Here is a 26,800-nt window from a genome sequence, read left to right on the forward strand (position 1 = left end):
GTGGCTAGCACAAGGGTTGTGGACAAGCTTGGCTTGAAAACCATCCCTCATGCCAAGCCCTATAAGCTTTCTTGGCTTAGTGAGGAAGGTGAAATTAAAGTGGACAAACAAGTCCTTATTAACTTCTCCATTGGAAACTACAAGGATGAGGTATTATGTGACTTAGTGCCCATGGAAGCAACTCACATTTTATTAGGAAGGCCATGGCAATTTGATAGAAAAGCTTTTCATGATGGCCATGCTAACAAGTTTACCTTTAGCTTCCAAGGCAAAAAGATCACATTACTACCTCTTTCACCAAGAGAAGTCAATGAGGACCAATTGCAAATGATTAAGAAAAGAAAAGAAGAGAAGGCGCAAAAGAAGGCGCAAGGGCATGAGTCCAAGAAGAGCATGATCACTCTCAAGGGGGTGAAGAAGGTAATGCTTGCCCAAAAACCCATCTTCCTAGCTTATCCTAGTGAATCTTCCCCCTCCTTCCAAAACCCTCACTCTAGATGTCCCTTAGACTTGTCATTAGTCTTAGATGAGTTCAAAGATGTTTTTCAAGAACCTCCAAAGGGTCTCCCACCCCTAAGAGGTATAGAACACCAAATTGATTTCATACAAGGCTCATCTTTGCCTAATAGGCCAGCCTATAGGACTAGTCCCGAGGAGGCTAAAGAAATTCAAAAACAAGTGAATGAGTTGTTAGAAAAGGGGTGGGTGCAACATAGCATGAGTCCTTGTGCAATATGCCCGTGATCCTAGTCCCCAAAAAGGATGGAACATGGAGAATGTGCATAGATTGTAGGGCTATCAACAACATAACCATCAAGTATAGGCATCCCATTCCTAGGTTAGATGATTTGATTGATGAGTTACATGGTGCAACCATATTTTCCAAAATAGACTTGAAAAGTGGGTACAATCAAATTAGAATCAAAGAAGGTGATGAATGGAAAACCTCTTTCAAGACTAAGTTTGGATTATATGAGTGGTTAGTCATGCCTTTTGGCTTGACCAATGCACCTAGTACATTCATGAGACTCATGCACCATGTTCTTAGAGAGTTCTTAGGAAAGTTTGTTGTGGTATACTTTGATGACATTCTCATTTATAGTATGTCTCAAGATGACCACTTGCATCATTTAAGGAGTGTGTTAGAAACCTTAAGGAAGGCATCCTTGTATGCTAACATGGAGAAATGTGTGTTTGGGATGGATCATGTGATCTTCCTAGGTTTCAAAATAAATCAACATGGGGTCCATGTGGACCAAGAAAAAGTGATGGCAATCAAGGATTGGCCTCCCCCAAAGAATGTAAGTGAGCTTAGGTCTTTCCATGGGTTAGCTAGTTTCTATAGGAGGTTTGTGCCAAACTTTAGCACCATAGCTGCCCCTCTCAATGAATTGGTCAAGAAAGGTGTGGCCTATAAGTGGGGCAAAGATCAAGAAAAGGCTTTTGAAACTTTAAAACAAAAATTGATCAATGCACCACTCTTAGCCCTCCCTAACTTCTCCAAAACTTTTGAAATTGAGTGTGATGCATCCAATGTAGGCATTGGGGCCGTGCTTCTCCAAGAAGGGCACCCCATAGCTTATTTTAGTGAGAAACTCAAGGGGAGTCACATCAACTACTCCACCTATGACAAAGAGCTTTATGCTCTTGTGAGAACTTTGCAAACTTGGCAACACTATCTTCTTTCAAAGGAGTTTGTGATACATAGTGACCATGAGTCACTCAAATTTTTGAAAAGCCAAGGCAAGTTAAACAAGAGACATGCTAGGTGGGTAGAGTTCTTAGAACAATTCCCATATGTGATCAAACATAAGCAAGGAAAGGCTAACATTGTGGCGGATGCACTTTCAAGAAGGCATTCCCTCCTTTCCATTCTTGAAACTAAATTTCTTAGTTTTGATCATATTAAGGAATTGTATCCAAAGGATGTTGATTTCTCCCCCATTCTTAGTGAGTGCCACCAAGGGGCTTACAAAGACTTTTACCTTCTCAATCAATATCTTTTCAAAGGTAAGAGACTTTGCATTCCCCAAGGTTCCTTAAGAGCCTCACTCATTAGAGAGGCACATGAGGGAGGATTAATGGGGCATTTTGGGCCAAACAAGACTTTGGAAGTCTTGAAAGAACACTTCTATTGGCCTTACATGAGGAAGCATGTAGATAGGCATTGCAAAGGTTGCATAGCATGCATGAAAGCCAAGTCTAGAGTCCAACCCCATGGTCTTTACACCCCCTTGCCTATCCCTTCCAAGCCTTGGGTTGACATTTCTATGGATTTTGTCTTAGGTCTCCCAAGGACCAAAAAAGGTAGGGATTCCATTTTTGTAGTGGTGGATAGGTTCTCTAAGATGGCCCATTTCATTCCTTGCCATAAGATTGATGATGCAACTTATATTGCAAATCTTTTCTTCAAGGAAGTGGTAAGACTACATGGCCTACCTAGGTCCATTGTAAGTGATAGGGACTCCAAGTTCCTAAGCCATTTTTGGAGAACCTTGTGGGGTAAACTTGGCACCAAGCTTCTTTTCTCCACCACTTGTCATCCCCAAAGTGATGGCTAAACTGAGGTGGTTAATAGAACCCTAGGGCAAATGCTAAGATGTATGATAGTGCAAAACATTAGAGAGTGGGAGGAACTTCTTCCCCACATAGAGTTTGCCTACAATAGGGTTGTGCATTCCACTACTTCTCATTCCCCTTTTGAGGTTGTGTATGGGTTCAATCCCCTAACTCCCTTAGACCTCCTTCCCCTACCCACTCATGAGGCATGGACTTGCCAAGATGGTGAGACCAAAGCCAAGTACATCCAAGACTTGCATTCACAAGTTAAGGAAACCATTGAGAGGAGAGTTAAGAAACAACAAGAGGATGGTAATAAGGGAAGAAAGGAAGTCATCTTCCAAGAGGGAGATTGGGTTTGGCTTCACTTGAGAAAGGAGAGATTCCCTACTCAAAGGAAGTCTAAGCTCCTCCCTAGAGGGGATGGCCCCTTTCAAGTCATTAGGAGAATTAACAACAATGCTTATGAGTTAGACGTACCCCAAAGCTACAACATAAGTAACTCATTTAATGTTTGTGACCTTTCTCCTTTTGATGTAGGGTTTAAGAATTCGTGGTCGAATTCTCTCCAAGAAGGGGAGGATGATGAAGGCATGACCACCTCCTTAGAAGCTCCATCAAGAAGGATCACTAGAAGCATGTCTAGAGGGGAGTCTTCTATTCCATCACCTTTATCTTTGTTTTGCATTACTTTAGTTTGAATTCCCTAAGTTGGTTTCTAGTTGATTTATTTTGGTTGACTTGTTGACTTTGATCCAAAGTTGACCTTTGACCAAGATTAGATTAACTTAAACCAACATGCTAATCCTTGTTTGTCTTGTTTTGTAGGTAATTAAGAGAAAGTAGAGCATGGCTAGGTGGCACTTGGTGATTGGAGCACTTGGATGAAGTGGAAGAGAGAGGAAAGCAAAAAGCATAAAGCAAAAGCAAAAGTAGACATGTACCTTGTCTCCTTTTGCCTTTGTGGTTTATGCCTTAGAAGGTCACTTGGTCTCCTTCCTCTTTTGGCCTAGAATCCTCATGGGAATGCCTCCACCAATCATCTTCCTTCACTTGGCCAAGACTCACTCTCACATTAGGTTTAGGGTTTGCTAGTTAATCCTTTTTCATGTTTTTGTATTTGCCAAAGGACCCCTATGAACTCCTATTTAAAGGGTGCTCCTTGTCTTGTAAAAGGGTTGATCATTTTGTTTCTAAACTATTGTGTTTCAACCTTTAAATTTTCGTGAGCTCTCCTTCCTAGAAGTGAACTCACCTTTGCCTTATCTTGCTTGCAAGTGGCGGCACCATCACTCATCTCTAGGGCTTGGTTGGCTTAGATCCCCCCCTATGAGTGGCGTGCTTCTTCCATTCTTCATCTTCTATGCTTTCCATTTTTATTGTTTCTTCTTTCATTTTGCTAGTGTTGTTATTGCCGTGTGTGTTTAAGCTTGAATCCAACTCTCTTCTTCCTTTCATGAGCTTGAGAAATGAACCTTCACATCTAGATAGCATGCTATCTTAATGTCCAGTGGGAATTTTCAAAAAGCTTTCTTAAACAACTTCACCATATTCATAACTCTAAAAGGGAACAAGATAATCCTTCATCATTTGGTATCAGAGCCTAGGTTATCTTGAATATGGTGTTTTTCATGTGCTAACCTTGTCTTATTGTAGCTATCTTTGTATGGTTCAAATCCACTTCCATTACACACAAAAACGGTGCTGGCAGAAAACGTGACGATTTTAAAACATTAAACTGTACTAGTTCAGCGGTCCAAAAATTACGCTTTTGGTGTCAAAAGAAAGCTCTCTGAGTCTAGTTTCCAGAAAAAAAAGAACCAACGCATTTGGAGTTCTGTGGAGAAAGTTATGATCACATTAGTGAGCAAAGGTCAGATCTGCCAAGAATACGTGAATCAGCGTTTTCAGGTTCTTGTGTGGCAGTTTGGCTACGGTTTTTGCACCTCTTTAAGCTCCTAAATGTGGTTGGATAACATGTCTTTGGATGCTTAGTCTTTGAGCCTCAAATCCATGAGTTTAAATGCATGATAGCTACATGTTTGTGTCTTTGTGTATGTCATGTTGAGTCTCTAAATGTGTCTAACTTTTGCTTGAGTCTCTTGTCATATGGTTCTTTGAGTTTTCTTGTTCTTGTTTCTAAGTTTTTGAACTATTGCATGAGATCTATGCCTTGTGTTGTTGTATGCTCCTTGAAATTGATTTTGACCTAATTTTAAGGAACTAAGTGTTCAAGACACCCTAAAACATCCTTCTCATCATTTGAAGTACCTAGTTTTGAAAAGAAAAAGTGTTTTCAAGACCAAAAACAGTTTGGCCGAGAGCTTTTACAATGCTTGGTGAATCAATTTGGCCATTTTTACTAGGTGTTATGCTACCAAAATTTATACTTGGATTTTGGGTGATATTGGCAAATTAGTTCCATGCTTTGACTTGGTTATGATCTTTCATGGTGTATGCATAATTTGAGGTATAATCTTGGCTTGTTCAAATGCTTTCCATAGAGTCCTTAAAAGTGCTTTTCATTGTTTTAGTCTTGTTCAAGTTTTGTCTTTAAAAACAAGTTTCCTTAGAAGTTAAACTTTCTTGTTTTTTTTAGCTTTGCTTGCTTGTCTTTAGGTAATCTTTGTTTTGTCTTAGTAGTTTTCTTTTCCTTGTCTTCCTAGAGTGTTATGGCCGAGCCACTTGTTTGAGCTTTGAAAAGGTTTTCATCTCTTTAAAGGTGTTTTCACTTGTTTGGAAGGTTTTTGAGTGCTAGCCTTGCTTGTGTGCTTTGGGAGTGTGATCAAAAACACTTGGGTGCTTGAGAAGACCACACTTGGTCTCGGGTTTGGAATTGTTTGTTAGCTAACCTCTTCCTTGTCTCGGTTTTTGATGAGTTTTTGGTGTAGGAACATGAATATGGATCCAATCTTGGAGGTAGAAGAAGAGGAGGAGTCGGCCTCACCTTATTCCCCTCCCATGGTGACTCCTATGGCCCAAGAAAGTGGACAAATAACCCTTGCCAACATCTTACGTGAGATGGAAGTGAGTAGGAGAGAAACTTTTGACCAATTGAGGGCGGATAGGAGGCAAAGTGAGATCTTCCTACAAGAGCACATCCAAAGACTTGAGCTTAGGGAAGATGAGAGGAGAAGGAGGAGGTCCTCTTCCGAGGACTCTAGCCATGGTGGAAGAAGAAGAAGACACGGCTATGATGGTGGTGAAAGGCGCAATCAACTCCCACAAAGACAACCTCCACCAATCAAGATTCCAAAGTTCAAGGGGGAGAATGATCCAAACCTCTACATAGAGTGGGAGCAAAAAGTGGACCAAATCTTCAATATTCATTTAGTTAGTAATCAAGAACAAGTAGATTTAGTAGTTTTAGAATTTGAAGATTATGCCATGACATGGTGGCATCAATTGTGTATGGACAATATTAACCAAGAGCCACCCGCGGCCTCTTGGATGGACATTAAAACTTTGATGCGCGCTAGATTTGTTCCTTCCTACTATAGGAGGGAGACTCTTTTGAAGCTCCAAAGGCTTCAACAAGGGTCTATGTGTGTGAATGAATATTTTAAAATGATGGAGTCAATGCTTCTCAAAGTAGGACTCCAATTTGAAAGTGAAGAAGAAAAGGTAGCTAGATTTGTGAGTGGTCTTAGAAGAGAAGTTCAAGATGTAGTTGAGTTGTATGAGTATTCCACTCTTGACAAAATTTTACACTTGGCCTTAAAAGTTGAAAGTCAATTGAAAAAGAAACAAGAGGCCAAGAGGAATACTTCATACAATGAATACTACTCTAGAACTTGGAAAGGAAAAGAAAGAAAGGATGAGAAACCTCCTTCCAAAGACCACCCACCTAGGACCAATTCGTCTAGAACCTCCCATGAAAATGCAAACTCTTCTCAAAGTTCAAGAACTAGTTCCATCAAATGTTTTAAGTGTTTGGGCTATGGTCACATTGCTTCAAATTGCCCAACAAAAAGGAACATGATCTTGAACCCTAAAGGAGAGATTGAAAGTGAACATTCTTCTCCCCCCTCCCTTAAAAGTTCTTCCTCCCACACTTCTTCCCAATCTTCAAGTGAGGATGAAATCAAACCTAATGAAGGAGGTTTGTTGGTGGTTAGGCGCATGCTAGGCCAAGTGCCTAAAGAATTTGAAAACCAAAGAGAAAATATTTTTCACTCAAGGTGCCAAATCAACAACAAAACTTGCTCCCTCATAATTGATAGTGGAAGTTGTGTTAATGTGGCTAGCACAAGGGTTGTGGACAAGCTTGGCTTGAAAACCATCCCTCATGCCAAGCCCTATAAGCTTTCTTGGCTTAGTGAGGAAGGTGAAATTAAAGTGGACAAACAAGTCCTTATTAACTTCTCCATTGGAAACTACAAGGATGAGGTATTATGTGACTTAGTGCCCATGGAAGCAACTCACATTTTATTAGGAAGGCCATGGCAATTTGATAGAAAAGCTTTTCATGATGGCCATGCTAACAAGTTTACCTTTAGCTTCCAAGGCAAAAAGATCACATTACTACCTCTTTCACCAAGAGAAGTCAATGAGGACCAATTGCAAATGATTAAGAAAAGAAAAGAAGAGAAGGCGCAAAAGAAGGCGCAAGGGCATGAGTCCAAGAAGAGCATGATCACTCTCAAGGGGGTGAAGAAGGTAATGCTTGCCCAAAAACCCATCTTCCTAGCTTATCCTAGTGAATCTTCCCCCTCCTTCCAAAACCCTCACTCTAGATGTCCCTTAGACTTGTCATTAGTCTTAGATGAGTTCAAAGATGTTTTTCAAGAACCTCCAAAGGGTCTCCCACCCCTAAGAGGTATAGAACACCAAATTGATTTCATACAAGGCTCATCTTTGCCTAATAGGCCAGCCTATAGGACTAGTCCCGAGGAGGCTAAAGAAATTCAAAAACAAGTGAATGAGTTGTTAGAAAAGGGGTGGGTGCAACATAGCATGAGTCCTTGTGCAATATGCCCGTGATCCTAGTCCCCAAAAAGGATGGAACATGGAGAATGTGCATAGATTGTAGGGCTATCAACAACATAACCATCAAGTATAGGCATCCCATTCCTAGGTTAGATGATTTGATTGATGAGTTACATGGTGCAACCATATTTTCCAAAATAGACTTGAAAAGTGGGTACAATCAAATTAGAATCAAAGAAGGTGATGAATGGAAAACCTCTTTCAAGACTAAGTTTGGATTATATGAGTGGTTAGTCATGCCTTTTGGCTTGACCAATGCACCTAGTACATTCATGAGACTCATGCACCATGTTCTTAGAGAGTTCTTAGGAAAGTTTGTTGTGGTATACTTTGATGACATTCTCATTTATAGTATGTCTCAAGATGACCACTTGCATCATTTAAGGAGTGTGTTAGAAACCTTAAGGAAGGCATCCTTGTATGCTAACATGGAGAAATGTGTGTTTGGGATGGATCATGTGATCTTCCTAGGTTTCAAAATAAATCAACATGGGGTCCATGTGGACCAAGAAAAAGTGATGGCAATCAAGGATTGGCCTCCCCCAAAGAATGTAAGTGAGCTTAGGTCTTTCCATGGGTTAGCTAGTTTCTATAGGAGGTTTGTGCCAAACTTTAGCACCATAGCTGCCCCTCTCAATGAATTGGTCAAGAAAGGTGTGGCCTATAAGTGGGGCAAAGATCAAGAAAAGGCTTTTGAAACTTTAAAACAAAAATTGATCAATGCACCACTCTTAGCCCTCCCTAACTTCTCCAAAACTTTTGAAATTGAGTGTGATGCATCCAATGTAGGCATTGGGGCCGTGCTTCTCCAAGAAGGGCACCCCATAGCTTATTTTAGTGAGAAACTCAAGGGGAGTCACATCAACTACTCCACCTATGACAAAGAGCTTTATGCTCTTGTGAGAACTTTGCAAACTTGGCAACACTATCTTCTTTCAAAGGAGTTTGTGATACATAGTGACCATGAGTCACTCAAATTTTTGAAAAGCCAAGGCAAGTTAAACAAGAGACATGCTAGGTGGGTAGAGTTCTTAGAACAATTCCCATATGTGATCAAACATAAGCAAGGAAAGGCTAACATTGTGGCGGATGCACTTTCAAGAAGGCATTCCCTCCTTTCCATTCTTGAAACTAAATTTCTTAGTTTTGATCATATTAAGGAATTGTATCCAAAGGATGTTGATTTCTCCCCCATTCTTAGTGAGTGCCACCAAGGGGCTTACAAAGACTTTTACCTTCTCAATCAATATCTTTTCAAAGGTAAGAGACTTTGCATTCCCCAAGGTTCCTTAAGAGCCTCACTCATTAGAGAGGCACATGAGGGAGGATTAATGGGGCATTTTGGGCCAAACAAGACTTTGGAAGTCTTGAAAGAACACTTCTATTGGCCTTACATGAGGAAGCATGTAGATAGGCATTGCAAAGGTTGCATAGCATGCATGAAAGCCAAGTCTAGAGTCCAACCCCATGGTCTTTACACCCCCTTGCCTATCCCTTCCAAGCCTTGGGTTGACATTTCTATGGATTTTGTCTTAGGTCTCCCAAGGACCAAAAAAGGTAGGGATTCCATTTTTGTAGTGGTGGATAGGTTCTCTAAGATGGCCCATTTCATTCCTTGCCATAAGATTGATGATGCAACTTATATTGCAAATCTTTTCTTCAAGGAAGTGGTAAGACTACATGGCCTACCTAGGTCCATTGTAAGTGATAGGGACTCCAAGTTCCTAAGCCATTTTTGGAGAACCTTGTGGGGTAAACTTGGCACCAAGCTTCTTTTCTCCACCACTTGTCATCCCCAAAGTGATGGCTAAACTGAGGTGGTTAATAGAACCCTAGGGCAAATGCTAAGATGTATGATAGTGCAAAACATTAGAGAGTGGGAGGAACTTCTTCCCCACATAGAGTTTGCCTACAATAGGGTTGTGCATTCCACTACTTCTCATTCCCCTTTTGAGGTTGTGTATGGGTTCAATCCCCTAACTCCCTTAGACCTCCTTCCCCTACCCACTCATGAGGCATGGACTTGCCAAGATGGTGAGACCAAAGCCAAGTACATCCAAGACTTGCATTCACAAGTTAAGGAAACCATTGAGAGGAGAGTTAAGAAACAACAAGAGGATGGTAATAAGGGAAGAAAGGAAGTCATCTTCCAAGAGGGAGATTGGGTTTGGCTTCACTTGAGAAAGGAGAGATTCCCTACTCAAAGGAAGTCTAAGCTCCTCCCTAGAGGGGATGGCCCCTTTCAAGTCATTAGGAGAATTAACAACAATGCTTATGAGTTAGACGTACCCCAAAGCTACAACATAAGTAACTCATTTAATGTTTGTGACCTTTCTCCTTTTGATGTAGGGTTTAAGAATTCGTGGTCGAATTCTCTCCAAGAAGGGGAGGATGATGAAGGCATGACCACCTCCTTAGAAGCTCCATCAAGAAGGATCACTAGAAGCATGTCTAGAGGGGAGTCTTCTATTCCATCACCTTTATCTTTGTTTTGCATTACTTTAGTTTGAATTCCCTAAGTTGGTTTCTAGTTGATTTATTTTGGTTGACTTGTTGACTTTGATCCAAAGTTGACCTTTGACCAAGATTAGATTAACTTAAACCAACATGCTAATCCTTGTTTGTCTTGTTTTGTAGGTAATTAAGAGAAAGTAGAGCATGGCTAGGTGGCACTTGGTGATTGGAGCACTTGGATGAAGTGGAAGAGAGAGGAAAGCAAAAAGCATAAAGCAAAAGCAAAAGTAGACATGTACCTTGTCTCCTTTTGCCTTTGTGGTTTATGCCTTAGAAGGTCACTTGGTCTCCTTCCTCTTTTGGCCTAGAATCCTCATGGGAATGCCTCCACCAATCATCTTCCTTCACTTGGCCAAGACTCACTCTCACATTAGGTTTAGGGTTTGCTAGTTAATCCTTTTTCATGTTTTTGTATTTGCCAAAGGACCCCTATGAACTCCTATTTAAAGGGTGCTCCTTGTCTTGTAAAAGGGTTGATCATTTTGTTTCTAAACTATTGTGTTTCAACCTTTAAATTTTCGTGAGCTCTCCTTCCTAGAAGTGAACTCACCTTTGCCTTATCTTGCTTGCAAGTGGCGGCACCATCACTCATCTCTAGGGCTTGGTTGGCTTAGATCCCCCCCTATGAGTGGCGTGCTTCTTCCATTCTTCATCTTCTATGCTTTCCATTTTTATTGTTTCTTCTTTCATTTTGCTAGTGTTGTTATTGCCGTGTGTGTTTAAGCTTGAATCCAACTCTCTTCTTCCTTTCATGAGCTTGAGAAATGAACCTTCACATCTAGATAGCATGCTATCTTAATGTCCAGTGGGAATTTTCAAAAAGCTTTCTTAAACAACTTCACCATATTCATAACTCTAAAAGGGAACAAGATAATCCTTCATCATTTGGTATCAGAGCCTAGGTTATCTTGAATATGGTGTTTTTCATGTGCTAACCTTGTCTTATTGTAGCTATCTTTGTATGGTTCAAATCCACTTCCATTACACACAAAAACGGTGCTGGCAGAAAACGTGACGATTTTAAAACATTAAACTGTACTAGTTCAGCGGTCCAAAAATTACGCTTTTGGTGTCAAAAGAAAGCTCTCTGAGTCTAGTTTCCAGAAAAAAAAGAACCAACGCATTTGGAGTTCTGTGGAGAAAGTTATGATCACATTAGTGAGCAAAGGTCAGATCTGCCAAGAATACGTGAATCAGCGTTTTCAGGTTCTTGTGTGGCAGTTTGGCTACGGTTTTTGCACCTCTTTAAGCTCCTAAATGTGGTTGGATAACATGTCTTTGGATGCTTAGTCTTTGAGCCTCAAATCCATGAGTTTAAATGCATGATAGCTACATGTTTGTGTCTTTGTGTATGTCATGTTGAGTCTCTAAATGTGTCTAACTTTTGCTTGAGTCTCTTGTCATATGGTTCTTTGAGTTTTCTTGTTCTTGTTTCTAAGTTTTTGAACTATTGCATGAGATCTATGCCTTGTGTTGTTGTATGCTCCTTGAAATTGATTTTGACCTAATTTTAAGGAACTAAGTGTTCAAGACACCCTAAAACATCCTTCTCATCATTTGAAGTACCTAGTTTTGAAAAGAAAAAGTGTTTTCAAGACCAAAAACAGTTTGGCCGAGAGCTTTTACAATGCTTGGTGAATCAATTTGGCCATTTTTACTAGGTGTTATGCTACCAAAATTTATACTTGGATTTTGGGTGATATTGGCAAATTAGTTCCATGCTTTGACTTGGTTATGATCTTTCATGGTGTATGCATAATTTGAGGTATAATCTTGGCTTGTTCAAATGCTTTCCATAGAGTCCTTAAAAGTGCTTTTCATTGTTTTAGTCTTGTTCAAGTTTTGTCTTTAAAAACAAGTTTCCTTAGAAGTTAAACTTTCTTGTTTTTTTTAGCTTTGCTTGCTTGTCTTTAGGTAATCTTTGTTTTGTCTTAGTAGTTTTCTTTTCCTTGTCTTCCTAGAGTGTTATGGCCGAGCCACTTGTTTGAGCTTTGAAAAGGTTTTCATCTCTTTAAAGGTGTTTTCACTTGTTTGGAAGGTTTTTGAGTGCTAGCCTTGCTTGTGTGCTTTGGGAGTGTGATCAAAAACACTTGGGTGCTTGAGAAGACCACACTTGGTCTCGGGTTTGGAATTGTTTGTTAGCTAACCTCTTCCTTGTCTCGGTTTTTGGTGAGTTTTTGGTGTAGGAACATGAATATGGATCCAATCTTGGAGGTAGAAGAAGAGGAGGAGTCGGCCTCACCTTATTCCCCTCCCATGGTGACTCCTATGGCCCAAGAAAGTGGACAAATAACCCTTGCCAACATCTTACGTGAGATGGAAGTGAGTAGGAGAGAAACTTTTGACCAATTGAGGGCGGATAGGAGGCAAAGTGAGATCTTCCTACAAGAGCACAACTTGTGAGATCTTCCTACAAGAGCACAACTTCACCATAGGTCTTGATTGGAGTGTTGCATTTCCACATATGACATGAGCAACATCTCCTCTTCCTCGTCTATTTCCGTGTGTTAGTATATGATACCAAACAATGACAAATAGACATTTCAAACAGTTGAACTAAGATAGGAGGAGGGATGCACCTAACCTTTGCAGTAGTGCAAAACAAAGGTAATGCTCAAGAGCCACAGTAGCAAGCCACTGCAATTGACTCTTTCCCTTAAAAAATAAATTTAATATCGCGTGAACCAATGGTCCACATATCAGATATTAAACTGATAAGAACAGATACTACACTTGATCTTAGCCAAAAGGCCGAGAAAGGTATGATTTGCACTGAGTATGGATTCTAGTTTTATATTCTAAACTGGAGTTTCTTGTCAGTGCCCTGACGAATGTGGGACTTGGGAGATAGTTAAAACTGTGAAACTGATGTATGTATGTGTTCAAACACACTGTCCTTGGAGAAATAACTTGTTTGAATATATTATTAGTTATTATGCTGTTTTTTTAATGCACTCTCTAAGTTCATACTGTCACGAAGAAATTAGGAAGGAAATGTTTGACTCAAGTTCGAAGAGATTGAATCAAAATTACTTCTGAAACATAACTTTAAAAAAAAACTTATTGTTTCAGCTATGTTCAGACTTGAGATAAAACTTGAACTATTTTAGATAAAACGTATTATATGGAGCATCATATTAATTGTAATGATTCATTGGTAATTATCACTGTCTTTTGATATCTCACAAATACAAAAAAGGGCGCTTATTCATACACAAAGTTGATCTCTTCCGCCTTTTTTTATTTTCCTCGGAAGAATTTCAAATTCTTTAATTAAATGAATTATTCTTTTAAATTATCCCATCCAAATACCAAAGAAAATGACATATTTAAGCATATTATATGGAACATCATATTAATTGTAATGATCCTTTTGTGATTATCACTATCTTTTTGAAGTTGCTCTCTCACAAATACACAAAGGGGCGCTTATTCAAATACACAAAGTTTATCTCAATTGCCTTTTGTAATTTTCCTTGAAAGAATTTGATATTCTTTAAATAAATGAGTTACTCTCTTAAATTGTCTCATCTAAACACCAAGGAAAATGACATGTTTAAGCGTATTATATGGAGCATCATATTAATTGTAATGATCCTTTTGTGATTATCACTGTCTTTTTGAAGTTGATCTCTCCCAGATACACAAAGGGGGTGCTTATTCATACACAAAGTTGATCTCTATTGTCTTTTGTAATTTTTCTTGAAAGAATTTCAATTTCTTTAAATAAATGAATTACTTTCTTAAATTGTCTCATCCAAACACCAAGGAAAATGACATGTTTGGATGAGGACATTAAAAGAAAATTAAAATTAAGAAATTTTAAAAATGTATTTCAAATAACTAAAATAGTAGAATTTGAAATTTACTTAAAAAAAAGAAGGAAATTGAAATTCCCCAAGTTGTGAAATTGGTTATTGGTTAGGACATAACAGTTCACAGGTCCAAAAGGTCGATCCGGGTCGAAGATGAAAGTCGAGTCGGCTGGTCCGAGATGAAGGTCAAGTTGGGCCTGTCTGAATGATGGTCATGCCGAGCTGACTCGAGACAAATGTCAAGTTGAGTTGGTCCGCGACCAAGGTTGAGACAAGTCGGCCTGTAACATCTCGATTGGATATTATTAATTTAAATAATTAAAATAGAGATATAAGTATAAAATCGCATTTATGATAATTCCTTTTTCCAAAACGCTAGAAAATTTAAAATTTTTATTTCAACGCGCCAAACTAAAATAAACTCGCGGCGTTCAAGTATTACAACTATAAAATGTTTATAAAACTAATACAAATAATTCATAATCTGCCTATAGAAAACCAGTGAAAATCCCCAAGTGTTTCCCACTCCGTCTTTACGCATCTACATGCTCACCTGCATTAATCTCTGCTCCCATGTAACAAGTTACATGATCATCGTCAAACACACACAGATAGGGGGAGCTCATGTAAATAAACAAAATAAAACATTACATTAAGTAAAGCATCTCAAAACTATAAAACGTGTTAGCAAATTTCCCTTTTTCTTAGTTCCTCGGCTTTCAACTCTTTCGTTAGACGTCTATTAATTATACACCCTTTGGTGAGTCCACTGATCGATCTTTGTTGCACGAATGTTTACTCGCCCCTCCGACTACAGGCCACCACCTAATAGTCCACACGCGGGAATAAATTTGCCACGCCCTCACACCGTGACACAAGTGGAGTTCCCCAAAGCGAAAAGGAGTTCGTAGTTGTCCCTAGACTACCAAACTCAATCAGATGCACTGAAGAGGACAATCATCCGAAACCTCGTCGTACGAGCCACGATCTCGCACACTCCGCTGGACTTCCTAAACCACCAGGCTACAACCTAGAGTGGCCACGTGTTACCCAAATACAAAATACACTCGTAACTGGCCCCCCAGCCAAAGCATCGCATCATGAACATCACCCAAAGTTGTGTATAAATCCTCCTTGCGTACCAACTCTGCACGCCTGGCACGCCTCTCGCGTCGCTAGGTGAAACCTAGTTCCAGACCGCTCGGTAGACACCTTACGCCGCTAGGCGCCATACACTTTTCAGAGCCTCTACCAAATCTTTTCAGCTAGGTGGGATCACATTTTCCGTCGGACGCCATGCATTCCAAGCTTCTCTGGTTTTCCCTTATCACCAGGCAGCACACCCCAAGCCGCCAAGCAGCACACCCCAAGCCGCTAGGTGCCACACTAGTAGCGTCATTGCTACTGGTTTTTGGGACTTTAAAGCAAGTTCTAAAGAACCCCAAGCACTATACATACAATTCATAACATGAAATATGCTTATCCAGTCATAATCACATGACTGGATCATAGTCCAACACAATCCTAAACAACCAAACAATATACAAAACACGAAGAACACATAATCATTATCCCAAAATATCGTACGGACAATAAAATAGTAATAATGATAATAAAAAAAAAACAACAATAACAATAATAATAATATTAATAATAAAACGAAACAATACAAATAAAAAATAATAAAAATGCAAATAATAATAAAATAAAATGAAACAAAAATAGTAAAACAATTATACTAATAAAATAAAATAATAAGATAAATTAATAATAATAATAAAATAATAAAAATAAAATAAAATAAAATAAAATAAAGCAATAATAATAAATAATATTGATAATAAAATCATAAATAAAATAAAACAATAACAATAATAAAAACAATAATAAAATAATAGTAAAATAAAATAATAATAATAATAAAGATAAAGACAATTATAAAATAAAATAAAATAATAATAATAATGATAATAATATAAATAATATAAATAGAAATAGAAATAAAAATAATAAAAATAACAATAAAATAATAACAAAATAATAATGATAATAATATAAATAATAATAATAATAAAACGAAATTTTAAAATAAACATAATAAAAATAAAATAAAATGAAACGATGATAATAAAACATTAATATTAATATTAATAAAATAAAATAATAATAATGATAAACTAAAGCAATAATAATAAAACAATAATAATGATAATAAAATCATATATAAAAAAATAATGATAATAATAAAAATAAAAATAGAAATACAAAAAACAATAATAATAATATAAATACTAATTATTATATTAATAAAAAAATTACGAAATTTTAAAAATAAAAATAATAATGAAAATGAAAATAATAATAAAATAAAATGAAACAATAATAATAATAATAAAACAATAATATTAATAAAATAAATAATAATAATGATAAAATAAAACAATAATAATAAAACAACAATAATAATATTAATAAAATCATCAATAAAACAAAACAATGATAATAAAAATAATATAATAAAATAATAGTAAATTAAAATAAAATAATAATACTAATAAATATAATTATAAAATAAAATGAAATGAAAATAAGATTAAAAATTTAAATAAAAATAAAAATGATAGTAATTGTAATAATAATAGTAAGATAAAATAATAATAATAGTAAAAATAACAATAATAATAATAGAAATAATAGTAATAATAATTATAATAATTATAATTATAGTAATAGTAAAATAATAAAAATAAAATAATACTAATAATAATAATAATAAATAATAAGAATAATAATGGTAGAATAAAATAAAATTAATAACAAGAATAGTAAGAATAATACTAAGTGTGTTCTTTTAGAATAAAAGCCAAAAGACGAATTATGATAATCATAACAATATTGGGTCACAAAGAAAACTCAATACAACGAAAATCACAAGCACACATATACTCTATCTAAAATCACATACAACACAAACATCAAGAAAAAGTTAAACGGTACAAGAATTTGGTTCAGGAGAAGACTTTCATGCATCAATATATATAACGCAATTGCATATAATATCATTAAAACAAGAAATGACAGCTCCCCTAACCTGGAATTCTGGCACCAAAAGTACTCTTAGAATCCTTCCTTACACCATAATTGATCTCTCATTTGAACTCCACCCTTGGGCACTCCTTCCAGCCTTCTAACACTCTCCTAAGTTTTGTTTTTAGGGTTCTAAAACTCCCTTTTTTGGTAGCCACACGAAAATGCCTTCCACAAGAGCACCACCTTCCTCCCTTTCATCTATTATTAGCCTTATTAATTCTCCCTTAATTACCCAAAACGAAAATAACAATTAACATGTAAGTTTATTGCATTGTAACAGATTATTCCATGCCTCTTTGGTTTCTCTAAACTAGGGTTTATAGGTTTTCCATAACATTGCATAACCAAAAAATAATAATAAAATGCAAATAAGTCAAGGCTAAATTGTGCTAGCCAAGGTTTGAACTTACCCTAACTCAATTACCAAACAATTGCACAACCATTCAACCAATGATTTATACACACATGTGCTTACACATTAAGTCACGAGATCTTATCCCCACACAAAACAAATTAAATAATTTATTAACACCATAATGTCATATACAATACTTGAACTCAAGTCATTTCATATAATTAAGTACCCTCAACCACTTGAGCGAGTACTATTCCTTATCTTTTCTCTCCACATTATTTAACTTTAGAGATTCCTGACCTCGCATTTATTAAATAAATATTTATTTATTTATTTATTTATTTTTCCCGGGTCTTACATGGCCCAGGTCGAAGGTCAAACCAAGTTGGCCTAAACTGAAGGTCGAGCTGAGTCAGTCGGACCCCAAGTCCAGCCAAGTCGGCCTTGACCAAAGGTCGAGACGAGTTCGCTCTAAGCCGAGTCGGCCTAAGTCGAAGGTTAAGCTATATCGGCCTGGGCAGCAGGTCGAGCTGAGTCGTCTGAAGCAGTAGGTCGAGCCGAATCGACTTATGCCAAAGGTTGAGACTTGTCGACCAGAAGGTCAAGTCGAGTTGGTTTGGACCAAAGGTAAAGTTGTTAAAATGGGTCAAAATTCATGGGGCAACCTGAACCACCATGGTTTTGGGTCGAGCTGGGTTGAAATTTTTTACAAATTTCAGTACGAGTTAATTTTTGACCTGACCCACCAAGAACTTGGGTTGAACCCGTAGTGAGTTAGTTTCGGATCGAATTGGGTTGAATTTTTCCCCTATCCACTAAAAACTTTTGATTATTTACATGAATACTATGATGTATGATAAGCTAGAAAAAGATATTACAATATGACTACTACAAGAAAATGTCTTATTAGTAACTAATTTTAGTAATCAAACGTAGTTAGTCACTATAGTGACCAATTTATAAAATAAGAAATTATTGGTTACTAAAATAGTCAATATTATAAATGAAAAATCATAATTGGTCTCTAAATTGGTTTCCAAAATTTAGCTACCAAAGAAAATTGGTCACTAAACATTAGCTACCTTGATTTTTGCTACCAAAGGAATTGGTTTCTAAATTAGTCTTTAATTAATTAGTGACTAATTTAGAGACCAATTATAATTTTTTATTCATAATAATGACTATTTTAGTAACCAATCATTTTTTATTTTGTAAATTGGTATGTAAATTGGTCACAATAGTGACTAACAACTTTTGAACACAAAGATTAGTCATTAATAAAATATTTTCTTGTAGTGTATGTTTACATTTTTGGACTAAGTTAATCATTGGTAAATCATTAAAATATAATAGTATATTTTTATTATTTTAAAATATGAGTATTCAAAAAATAATTTTCTAAACATAAAATTCAAACTATAACATTTGAAAACATAGAAAAATATGATATTTATCATAACTTTTTAACTTGCTCACTTCTTATTAATTAATAATTTTGTTATTAAAATGTTAACATCATCTTTAAAAAAAAAAAAAAAAAACTAGTTTAAACTTTCAACTTCATTATCTTATCTGATGCTCTTAACAATTCAAATTTGAAGAATTTATCAACTATATTTGAATAGAATTTATTGACAGAATTTGAAGACCGAGTTAATGATATTTTTTGATAGAATTTTTTTTCTTTTATTTGTCTTTTTCCTTTTTGTCCTTTTACTTTTTTAACTTTTCAAAATTGAAAAAAAAAATATTTTATATTAAATATAACAAATTAATGTTGATAATATCATTATTCTTATATTTTTTGGAAGGAAATTCTTATACTAAGTTGTAAATTTGGGTATTAATAAATTGTATGAGTTTCAATGGTTTGAATTTTTAACCCAGATTGGACTTGAATTTTTTGATAATAGACTTTGACTCTCTTTTCTCGTTTTATTTAAGTTTTAATAGAATTTATTTTGTATTTTATTAAATACAAATTTAATTAAAATTATTAAATTCACATATTTTTAAAATTATGAATTTAAATTAAGTCAAAATTTAAAAGAGAAATTAATTCAATTTACTTATGAGACCAAAAATATATTTAACTCATTCTTTGATGATAGCAAAAAGTAAAAATAGCATTATTATTATTATAATAAAGTACATCTAAATAATTTATACCATTTTATTATAGATTGTTTTTTTTCAATTTAGAGGTAATTTTTTATTTCACTTAAGCACAACTTACTCGGTCACTTATGTTAGAGACGACTGTTGTCCGATATCAGAGCATGAAAAAAGACAATAATAACTTACAAAAGATAACCAAGAAGAAGGTTACGTCTAGATGTTGTATATCTTAGCCTTTTGTAAATAAATATTGCAATCCTAAACTGATCATTTGCAACCTAAACTTTTTTTTATTTTCAGGGCGAGTGTTGCTAAGCTTAGAAGGATCTTTGTATTGTTATGAATATTGGTCTAATTCCACCATATATAATTCTTTTCGTTTGATCCTTTTCTTGAATGATGAGGGGAAAAAAGAACATCTTTCATGCCTAATAAATAATAAAGTGCATATTCATTCTACATATGATAGATGTTTTATGTTGATTCAGAATAGAGAAATAGATACTGACATTGAAAAATATTATGTAGGCATAACACTACAATACTGAGAAGGAACATAGATTATGTTGTTAGCTAGATAACAAGAAGTTGTCTTCAACCATGCAGGGTCAGCTAAACGATGAAGAATTCCGAAATCTTTTGTTTAAAGGATAAAGCCCACATGCATATTTTTGATCATGTACCCATTTTGAACACTTTGCCAAGTTAGCCATGCTCCAAAATATAAATGAAACTTTAGATATTTTCAGACAGATTAATATTTTTGTCCTAATAATACAGATAAATGATAAATTATCAGCTCAAACAAAAAACATAAGCAAAGAAATCTATAACATTCTTAACCCATCCAACCACATGCATTCCAATGTTTCAACTGCAATGCAGTTAAACAATTTAATCAGAATCTGCAAAAGCATCTGTGTCCACAAGATTCATGATGGTATACAATACATGCAATGCAACACCCAAAAAGAATAGACAAATCCATGGGAAAGCATTAGTCTGACCCTTTTTTTGGTACTAATAAATCACACTCATAAAATCTTCTTCAGTCCAGCAAATATTGACATTGGACAATCTTGTTAAAAGAATCAACACAGATCTACCTATAATCGAGTTTCAAATCACACATCTATGGAGTGTTCTTAACCAAGATCGGATAGGTGACAGAGAGCATGCATATTATTAGCTGCCGTTGCACAAGAACCAAAACCCCACACCTGACTTGACTGAGAAGTTCCAGAAGTCATATGCTTATGGTCAGCAGCAAAATCCTCTCCAAGAAGGGTCGTTGTTGTATCAGTTGTGATGGCTTGGTTCTTGCCATGCCCAAAACCTAGGTCATTCCAATCTGAAGCAAACAACAAGTCTGGACGATTGATATTCAAGAAGGACAAGGTTTGATTTTCATTGTCAGGAGTCCAAACCTTATCAACAAACTCTAATTTTGGAATGTTGCCTACAAATGAAGTAAAGAATTAAGAAAAACACCTAACATGCGCCTTTTCATTAAAACTGATAAATGAATTCATAGTGATGTACCAATTCTATCATATGAAATAAATATTAGTATTAACAAGTATATAAGGACTCATAATATAACATGAAATCTCCAAAATAATTAAGAAATTTCAGATTATGCCAAAGAAGTATGTGAAGATTTATAAAATGTGAAATGTTCTCAATAATCATTCCCATATCGCATTGAAAATTACTAACCAGTAAATGTCTGGAGGGATAGCTGTTCGTCCAATGAATTCTCACTGCCTCTAAGATCAGGGCACTCATTCAATATTGAAGTTGCACCAAAGGGAGATACAGGGTCAGCGTAATCTTCCCATTCTGTCTCGTACACATTCAAAGCAGAGTTGTCGCCTCTGTCACCAGGGGTTGCAGTAGAAGAATTTGAACTTTTGTCAGAACAATGGTTCCTTGAACTGCTCAGAGTCTTTGCCTGATAAAGTAAGGCATCCAGCAGGCCACTATTTTGTGGGGAAGAACAATCTGACTCGAGCGTACTAATTGGTGTATGAGACTGAAAGAAATCATCAACTGACTCGAGCAACGGAGGTGGGGGAGATGTACCCCATCTACCTAAATGAAGTTCTGGATATTGGAGTGAAGGGAGCTCCAACTTCACAGCCTCAAAAGTTGGCTTAGAAGTAGAGGGATTGCCATTTGAAGGTGAATGGCTGTAACACATTGAGTTGTGTAAGGAGGGACCAGGATCAAGGAGTGCTTGCATTCCAAATGATTGTGAAATCTTATCATAATTATTGTCCCGATTTTTACACAATGGATATAGACCATTTTTTTTCGTATCATTGGAACCATGAAACGTCGGTATTGTTGACTCTCTAAGACGCTTGTTCTTAGGTGATGCTGGTGGCATAACACTACAATATTGAGAAGAAGAATCAAGACCTTTCAGCATGTTGCCACAAACAGAAACATCGGAAAACTTGGGTGCATAAGGTAAGATTCCCTGATTATCCTTCGTACTATCAAATATAGCACCATGTATCCCATAACTATTTTTCTGCAACAAATCAAGATGCATTTTATTGCCACCATTAAGTCCACCATTGCTTTGGTTACGCTGATTCTCTTGAAAATCTTGCAAACACATCTCTGGAGGGTAAAGTGGCAACCCAGCCCGTTGACGCCTCTTGATACGGGTATTCCAATAATTCTTTATCTCATTATCAGTGCGACCGGGCAACTACAAGCAAAATAAATCAAACGGTTATAACAGATTGAGGGAAAAAGGGCTTATAAAATATTGAGAAAAAAACAATTGTAGTAGAAAAACTTATTGCCACAATAATAAAATCTTAGACGCATTGAATGATGGCCAGACTTGAAATGTTCCAATTGAAAAATACTAAGATATTTACTCCTGAATTAGGGTAAGTTGCTTGAATAATTTAAACCCTCAATTTTGAAAGCCGTGAGAATGAAGAAAAAGCAAAAACCATGAGTTTCTTGCAATTAATTTAATCCAAAAATGAACGAGTTACCGTAAATACAGCCCAGTTCACAATGATTACAGTAGATGATGAAGTTCACATTTATCCATTATCAACTGAGCAACTCTACTGTATTAATACAATTGTCTTTTCCCTGTTTTGGCAAGATAATATTAGACTACTTTTGTCCTGGTCAAGGGGCACAAATCCAACAACATCCAATAGAATGTGACACGGGCAACCTTCTAACTCTTAAAAATGAAAATGAACAGTTACCATGATGCATTCTATTACGTTAACATGTAAGATTATTACTAACGTAATATGCAATTGAAGTTGTAGATGTAGATGTGATAGAATTACAAATCACTTATATGTTAGGTAAACTTAAATGGAATAAAATTAAATGGGCTATTTTATGCGCAGTTAATTTGTTTAGGAGTTTTGTGAGTTTTAGAGTACAAGGGTCATGAGTTTATTGTATTGGTTAATAGGTAATAATTGTGTCTTGATACCAGAGTTTAAAGCTAGGGGATGAAAAGCCAAAATAGGGTCTATAAATTGTAATTTTTGTTTACATGAAAAATACAAGGAATACCTTTATTCATATAAAGGTTTATTGCAAACATTATAAACACATAAAATTAACAACTGCCTTGAAATACATGTCTCCCATGTTACCACAATAATGGTTATTTAACTTCCTTAACCTGCACGATATCAATCCAGAAAAAACTTACAAGACATTGTAAAACTTTATATTGAATAAAAGTTTACATACAAACATATTACACTGTTACATAACAGTTATACAGAATGTGTTGTTAAAAATTTGGAATCTAACAAAAGACAAGTAAACTATATTCTACCACATTGGTTAGAGTAGACCCCTACATCAGATTATCATCTATTTGCAGATAGCTAGAGCTATCAATTTGGCCGAGGGCTTGGTCCTGGCCCACGTGAGCGGGGCCAAAAAAAGCTCACAAGGCCAAAAAGCTTCCACTAAAAAGCCCACAGGGCCAAAAGCCCAACAAAAGCCCTGTGAGCCAAGGCGGTCCATGAACTTTCTTCTTAAACATTAAGAATATATTATTTTTTTAAACATTAGAAAACCTGAGGGCCCGAGTCACTCGCTGGGTACGCCCATCTTGATCTTCGGTTTGGACCGTCCTGTCTTGGTTGTTGGCTTGGGTCGACTCGTCTCGGCCAACACCCGATCATACCTGTCTCGGAAGTTGATCGCCAGTCAAGGTAGGCCCCTCGTGTCATTTGTAGGTCGTCAGCCCAGGTAGGCCCATGTCGATCGTCGAGCTGGGCCATCTTGGCCATCGACTCGATCAAGTTCGTCATAGTATAGCCCGTCTTGGCCCGTGTCGACTATCAGCCCGGGTCAACCACCGGCCTGGCCTAGCTTGTGTCGGCCATCAGACCGGGCCAACCAGTGTCGTTTGTCGACTTTGGCCACCCATCCCACCAGGACCATTGGACAAATTGACACCTCTACATATATCTCTCAATAACTATAATTATAACCCATATGAAAATATATAAATCTATCTACGGTATCAGAGTGATGGTTCGGAGTGACTGACCACATAACTATAACAAAAAAAGGTTACCGAAGTGACTGACCGCATAACTACAACAAATGAGTCACCATACCCTTGAGGGGAGATGGTTGGAAAAAGTCCAAGTGTGAGTCAAAAGTCCCAAATTGGATAGAAAAGACAAAGTTAAACACTATATAAGAATAAAGACCCATAACACAACTGTCTTAACATTTTGGTGTAAAAATAGTGTCAAATGTCTTGTATATGTATAATACAAATGTCATATATATATATATATATATATATATATAATCACCCAAAGCATATAGACAAATTATATAAAAAATGCTTACATGTGCTGCCATGCGTGCCCATTTGTTTCCCATTTTGGCATGAAGTTCAGCAATGAACCGCTCCTCTTCTGCAGTAAACGCCCCTTTCTTTAAATTCGGCCTTAGGTGATTAGCCCATCGCAGCCGACAACTTTTTCCACAACGTAATAACCCTGTGTGCTTCTGAACAGCATTCCAATTCCCCTCCCCATGTTTGTTGACATAATCCACCAAAATATCATCTTCAGTTGATGTCCACGGCCCTTTCTTCAGAACAACGCTGGTACTTCCTTCGTAACTCTCATCATTCAACTGTGCTGCACTCGTATCACTGGGAAGCACCTCATCCTCAATTTCATTACTCACTCGTCCCATCTTATCTTATATACTTCCTGCCCAAATATTTCACAACCACGAATGAAATCCTTAAAATTTACAGAACTGAAAAAGGGTAAAACCAAGAAAAGTCCCAGCTCCACATCCTTTTATTTTTATTCCTTTACTTTCACATATCTCTTTTGAACAGGGGAAGGAGCAGCAAACCTCATCAAGATAAAACGAGCCGAATTCCATAAAATGATTCACACGACACAGAAAACAAGAAATGTTCTTTCTGATGAAGACACTCTAAATGCCAAAAAGGAATTACAACAGTAAATAAATTGAAAGGAAAACAATCAGAAGCATCATATTATATCGGGTAAAGTAGTAAAAGCATAAATACCCAATAGCAAAGTTTCTCTACTTCATCAAAACCTGACTCCGAGTATTTAATGATGTTCTGCACTGAATATTGAAATGCAAATTTTCCAGACCCATAAAAAAAAGAAATAACCCATTACAATCCATTTAAGCACGGTGCCTACCCATAATACCCGACCAGGAATCAAATATGCAGAAGAAGAAAAAACTACCACTTACAAGTGATCATTGCAGACGAAAATCCACAGCATAATTTTCATCCCTCAAAACCCACAAAGACCAAGCATGCACACTTATTACGGAATTCATTCTTCCCACCAACCCAACACCCCAAATCCGGTCACCACAACACAGTAAACATTTATTACAATATATAAATAACAACCCAACCAAGCAAAGAGTAAATGCATATAATACTTCCGTCACTTATTAAGCCCAAGCTTTAAAAACAATCAGCGACTCTGACCATTTATTTATTACAAAATTAGCAAATTAACTGATAGTAACCCAAGCAAAGATTAAAAAAATGAAAATTGTTCATTTAATACTTTGTTATTAATTAAGCCAAATGTTTAAAAAAAATCTGCGACTCTGACCAGTTATTACAATATTGAGAAAAATAAAAATTAAACGGAAAATACATTTATTTACTTACGTTATCTATTACGAACTGCGATTCTGTCTTTGAAATTTTGTTGGGGTTTCTGATTGTGACAGTATTTGTCTGTAGTTCTTTACAATATGAAAGAACGTGTAATTCTCTTGATTTTAACGTGAATATTTAACAACAGATCGGAAAATCCCACCACACAAAATTAAGGGCAGCAAGAAAACAAAACTAGAAAAACTGAAAAAAAAAAAAAAAAAAAAACAGAAAAGCTACGAGACGATACCTGAATACGACGCGACGCAACACTAGAATCCAAAACGACTCGTTTTGCGCGCGGCGAATAGGACCGCCAATAGAGCTCAGAAGCTGAATGAAACAGTGAAAACCCTGTTCCCGAAATCAACACAAACAAACAAAAAAAAACACGAAATTAATTCAAAATTCCGTCACGTTGTCACCGAAAGCGACGAAGTTCACAAAACGACGCGATTAACTCATTTTCGTGTTTGGTGTTTGATTTTAAGGAGCCCTGAGAAACAAACCTCGGATCGGAGCGAGGGGTAGAATCGTAAAACCCGATAATTGGAGGTATGATTAGAATTGGGAAAAGCGAAGGGTGAATTGGGAAGAAGAAGAAGAAGAATGAAGAGAAGAAAATGGAAATGGAAGATCAGAACGACACTCACATTGGGATGAGTGTAGAGAGAGAAAGCGTGATGAGGAGTGAAGAGAGGAAGTAGGAGAGAGAAAGGGAACGAAACGTTAGTAGCACCCACACAACACACCACACCACACCACCTTTCACTTCTTCGGATTTCAATGTTTCTAAAACCAATGTTGTGTGTGTTTTGTACTCTTCCTTATTCAGTTCTCTCTTTCTTACATTAATTTGTACCAGTGATGCTTTTATTCTTCATTTATTTATTAGTTAATCGGTGTTTGCACCATGAATAATGAGAGAGGTTTCTAATTAATGTGCCGCAAACTAGAGTTTTAGAATGTTTTTTTGTGGAAGAAGAATAATTTCAGAATTCTCCTCTTTCATCATTAATTTATTTGGTTGTCATATTATAGTTTTATTCTGATAATTATGTAAAAACTCTTATTTTGGTTACAGAAAACGTATATTACACCGAAGTTTTAATTCAACAATTTTCTACTATCATGTAAATAATCAATAAGTTTTCATAAGAT

The 26,800-nt window shown here is 36.3% G+C and overlaps 1 protein-coding gene and 1 non-coding gene across 6 annotated transcripts; both read right to left on the minus strand.

Moving 5' to 3' along the window:
* Positions 1 to 12,630: 12,630 nt before the first annotated feature.
* On the minus strand, positions 12,631 to 12,826 carry LOC114170881 (U2 spliceosomal RNA). The gene has a single exon (XR_003601241.2). It is a non-coding gene; the product is annotated as a U2 spliceosomal RNA (small nuclear RNA).
* A 7,428-nt stretch (positions 12,827 to 20,254) lies between these two features.
* On the minus strand, positions 20,255 to 26,445 carry LOC114168722 (transcription factor MYB33-like). 5 transcript variants are annotated; one of them, XM_028053634.2, is made up of 5 exons: positions 26,293 to 26,445; positions 25,890 to 25,993; positions 24,316 to 24,686; positions 21,160 to 22,162; positions 20,255 to 20,899 (listed from the first exon to the last, which is right to left on the minus strand). In XM_028053634.2, exons 3-5 carry the CDS (start codon positions 24,667 to 24,669, stop codon positions 20,586 to 20,588), a joined length of 1,671 nt encoding a protein of 556 aa, XP_027909435.2. In that variant the 5' UTR covers positions 24,670 to 24,686; positions 25,890 to 25,993; positions 26,293 to 26,445; the 3' UTR covers positions 20,255 to 20,585. The 5 variants fall into 5 exon arrangements, with proteins under 5 accessions (XP_027909435.2, XP_027909434.2, XP_085524632.1 ...); XM_028053633.2 differs by having other exon boundaries at positions 26,149 to 26,444; XM_085668506.1 differs by having other exon boundaries at positions 25,890 to 26,444.
* Between the last annotated feature and the right edge of the window lie 355 nt (positions 26,446 to 26,800).

This window comes from Vigna unguiculata, chromosome 11, assembly GCF_037176805.1.
Source record: "Vigna unguiculata cultivar grain cowpea cultivar isolate G323 ecotype 2 chromosome 11, ASM3717680v1, whole genome shotgun sequence".
Taxonomy (NCBI): domain Eukaryota; kingdom Viridiplantae; phylum Streptophyta; class Magnoliopsida; order Fabales; family Fabaceae; genus Vigna; species Vigna unguiculata.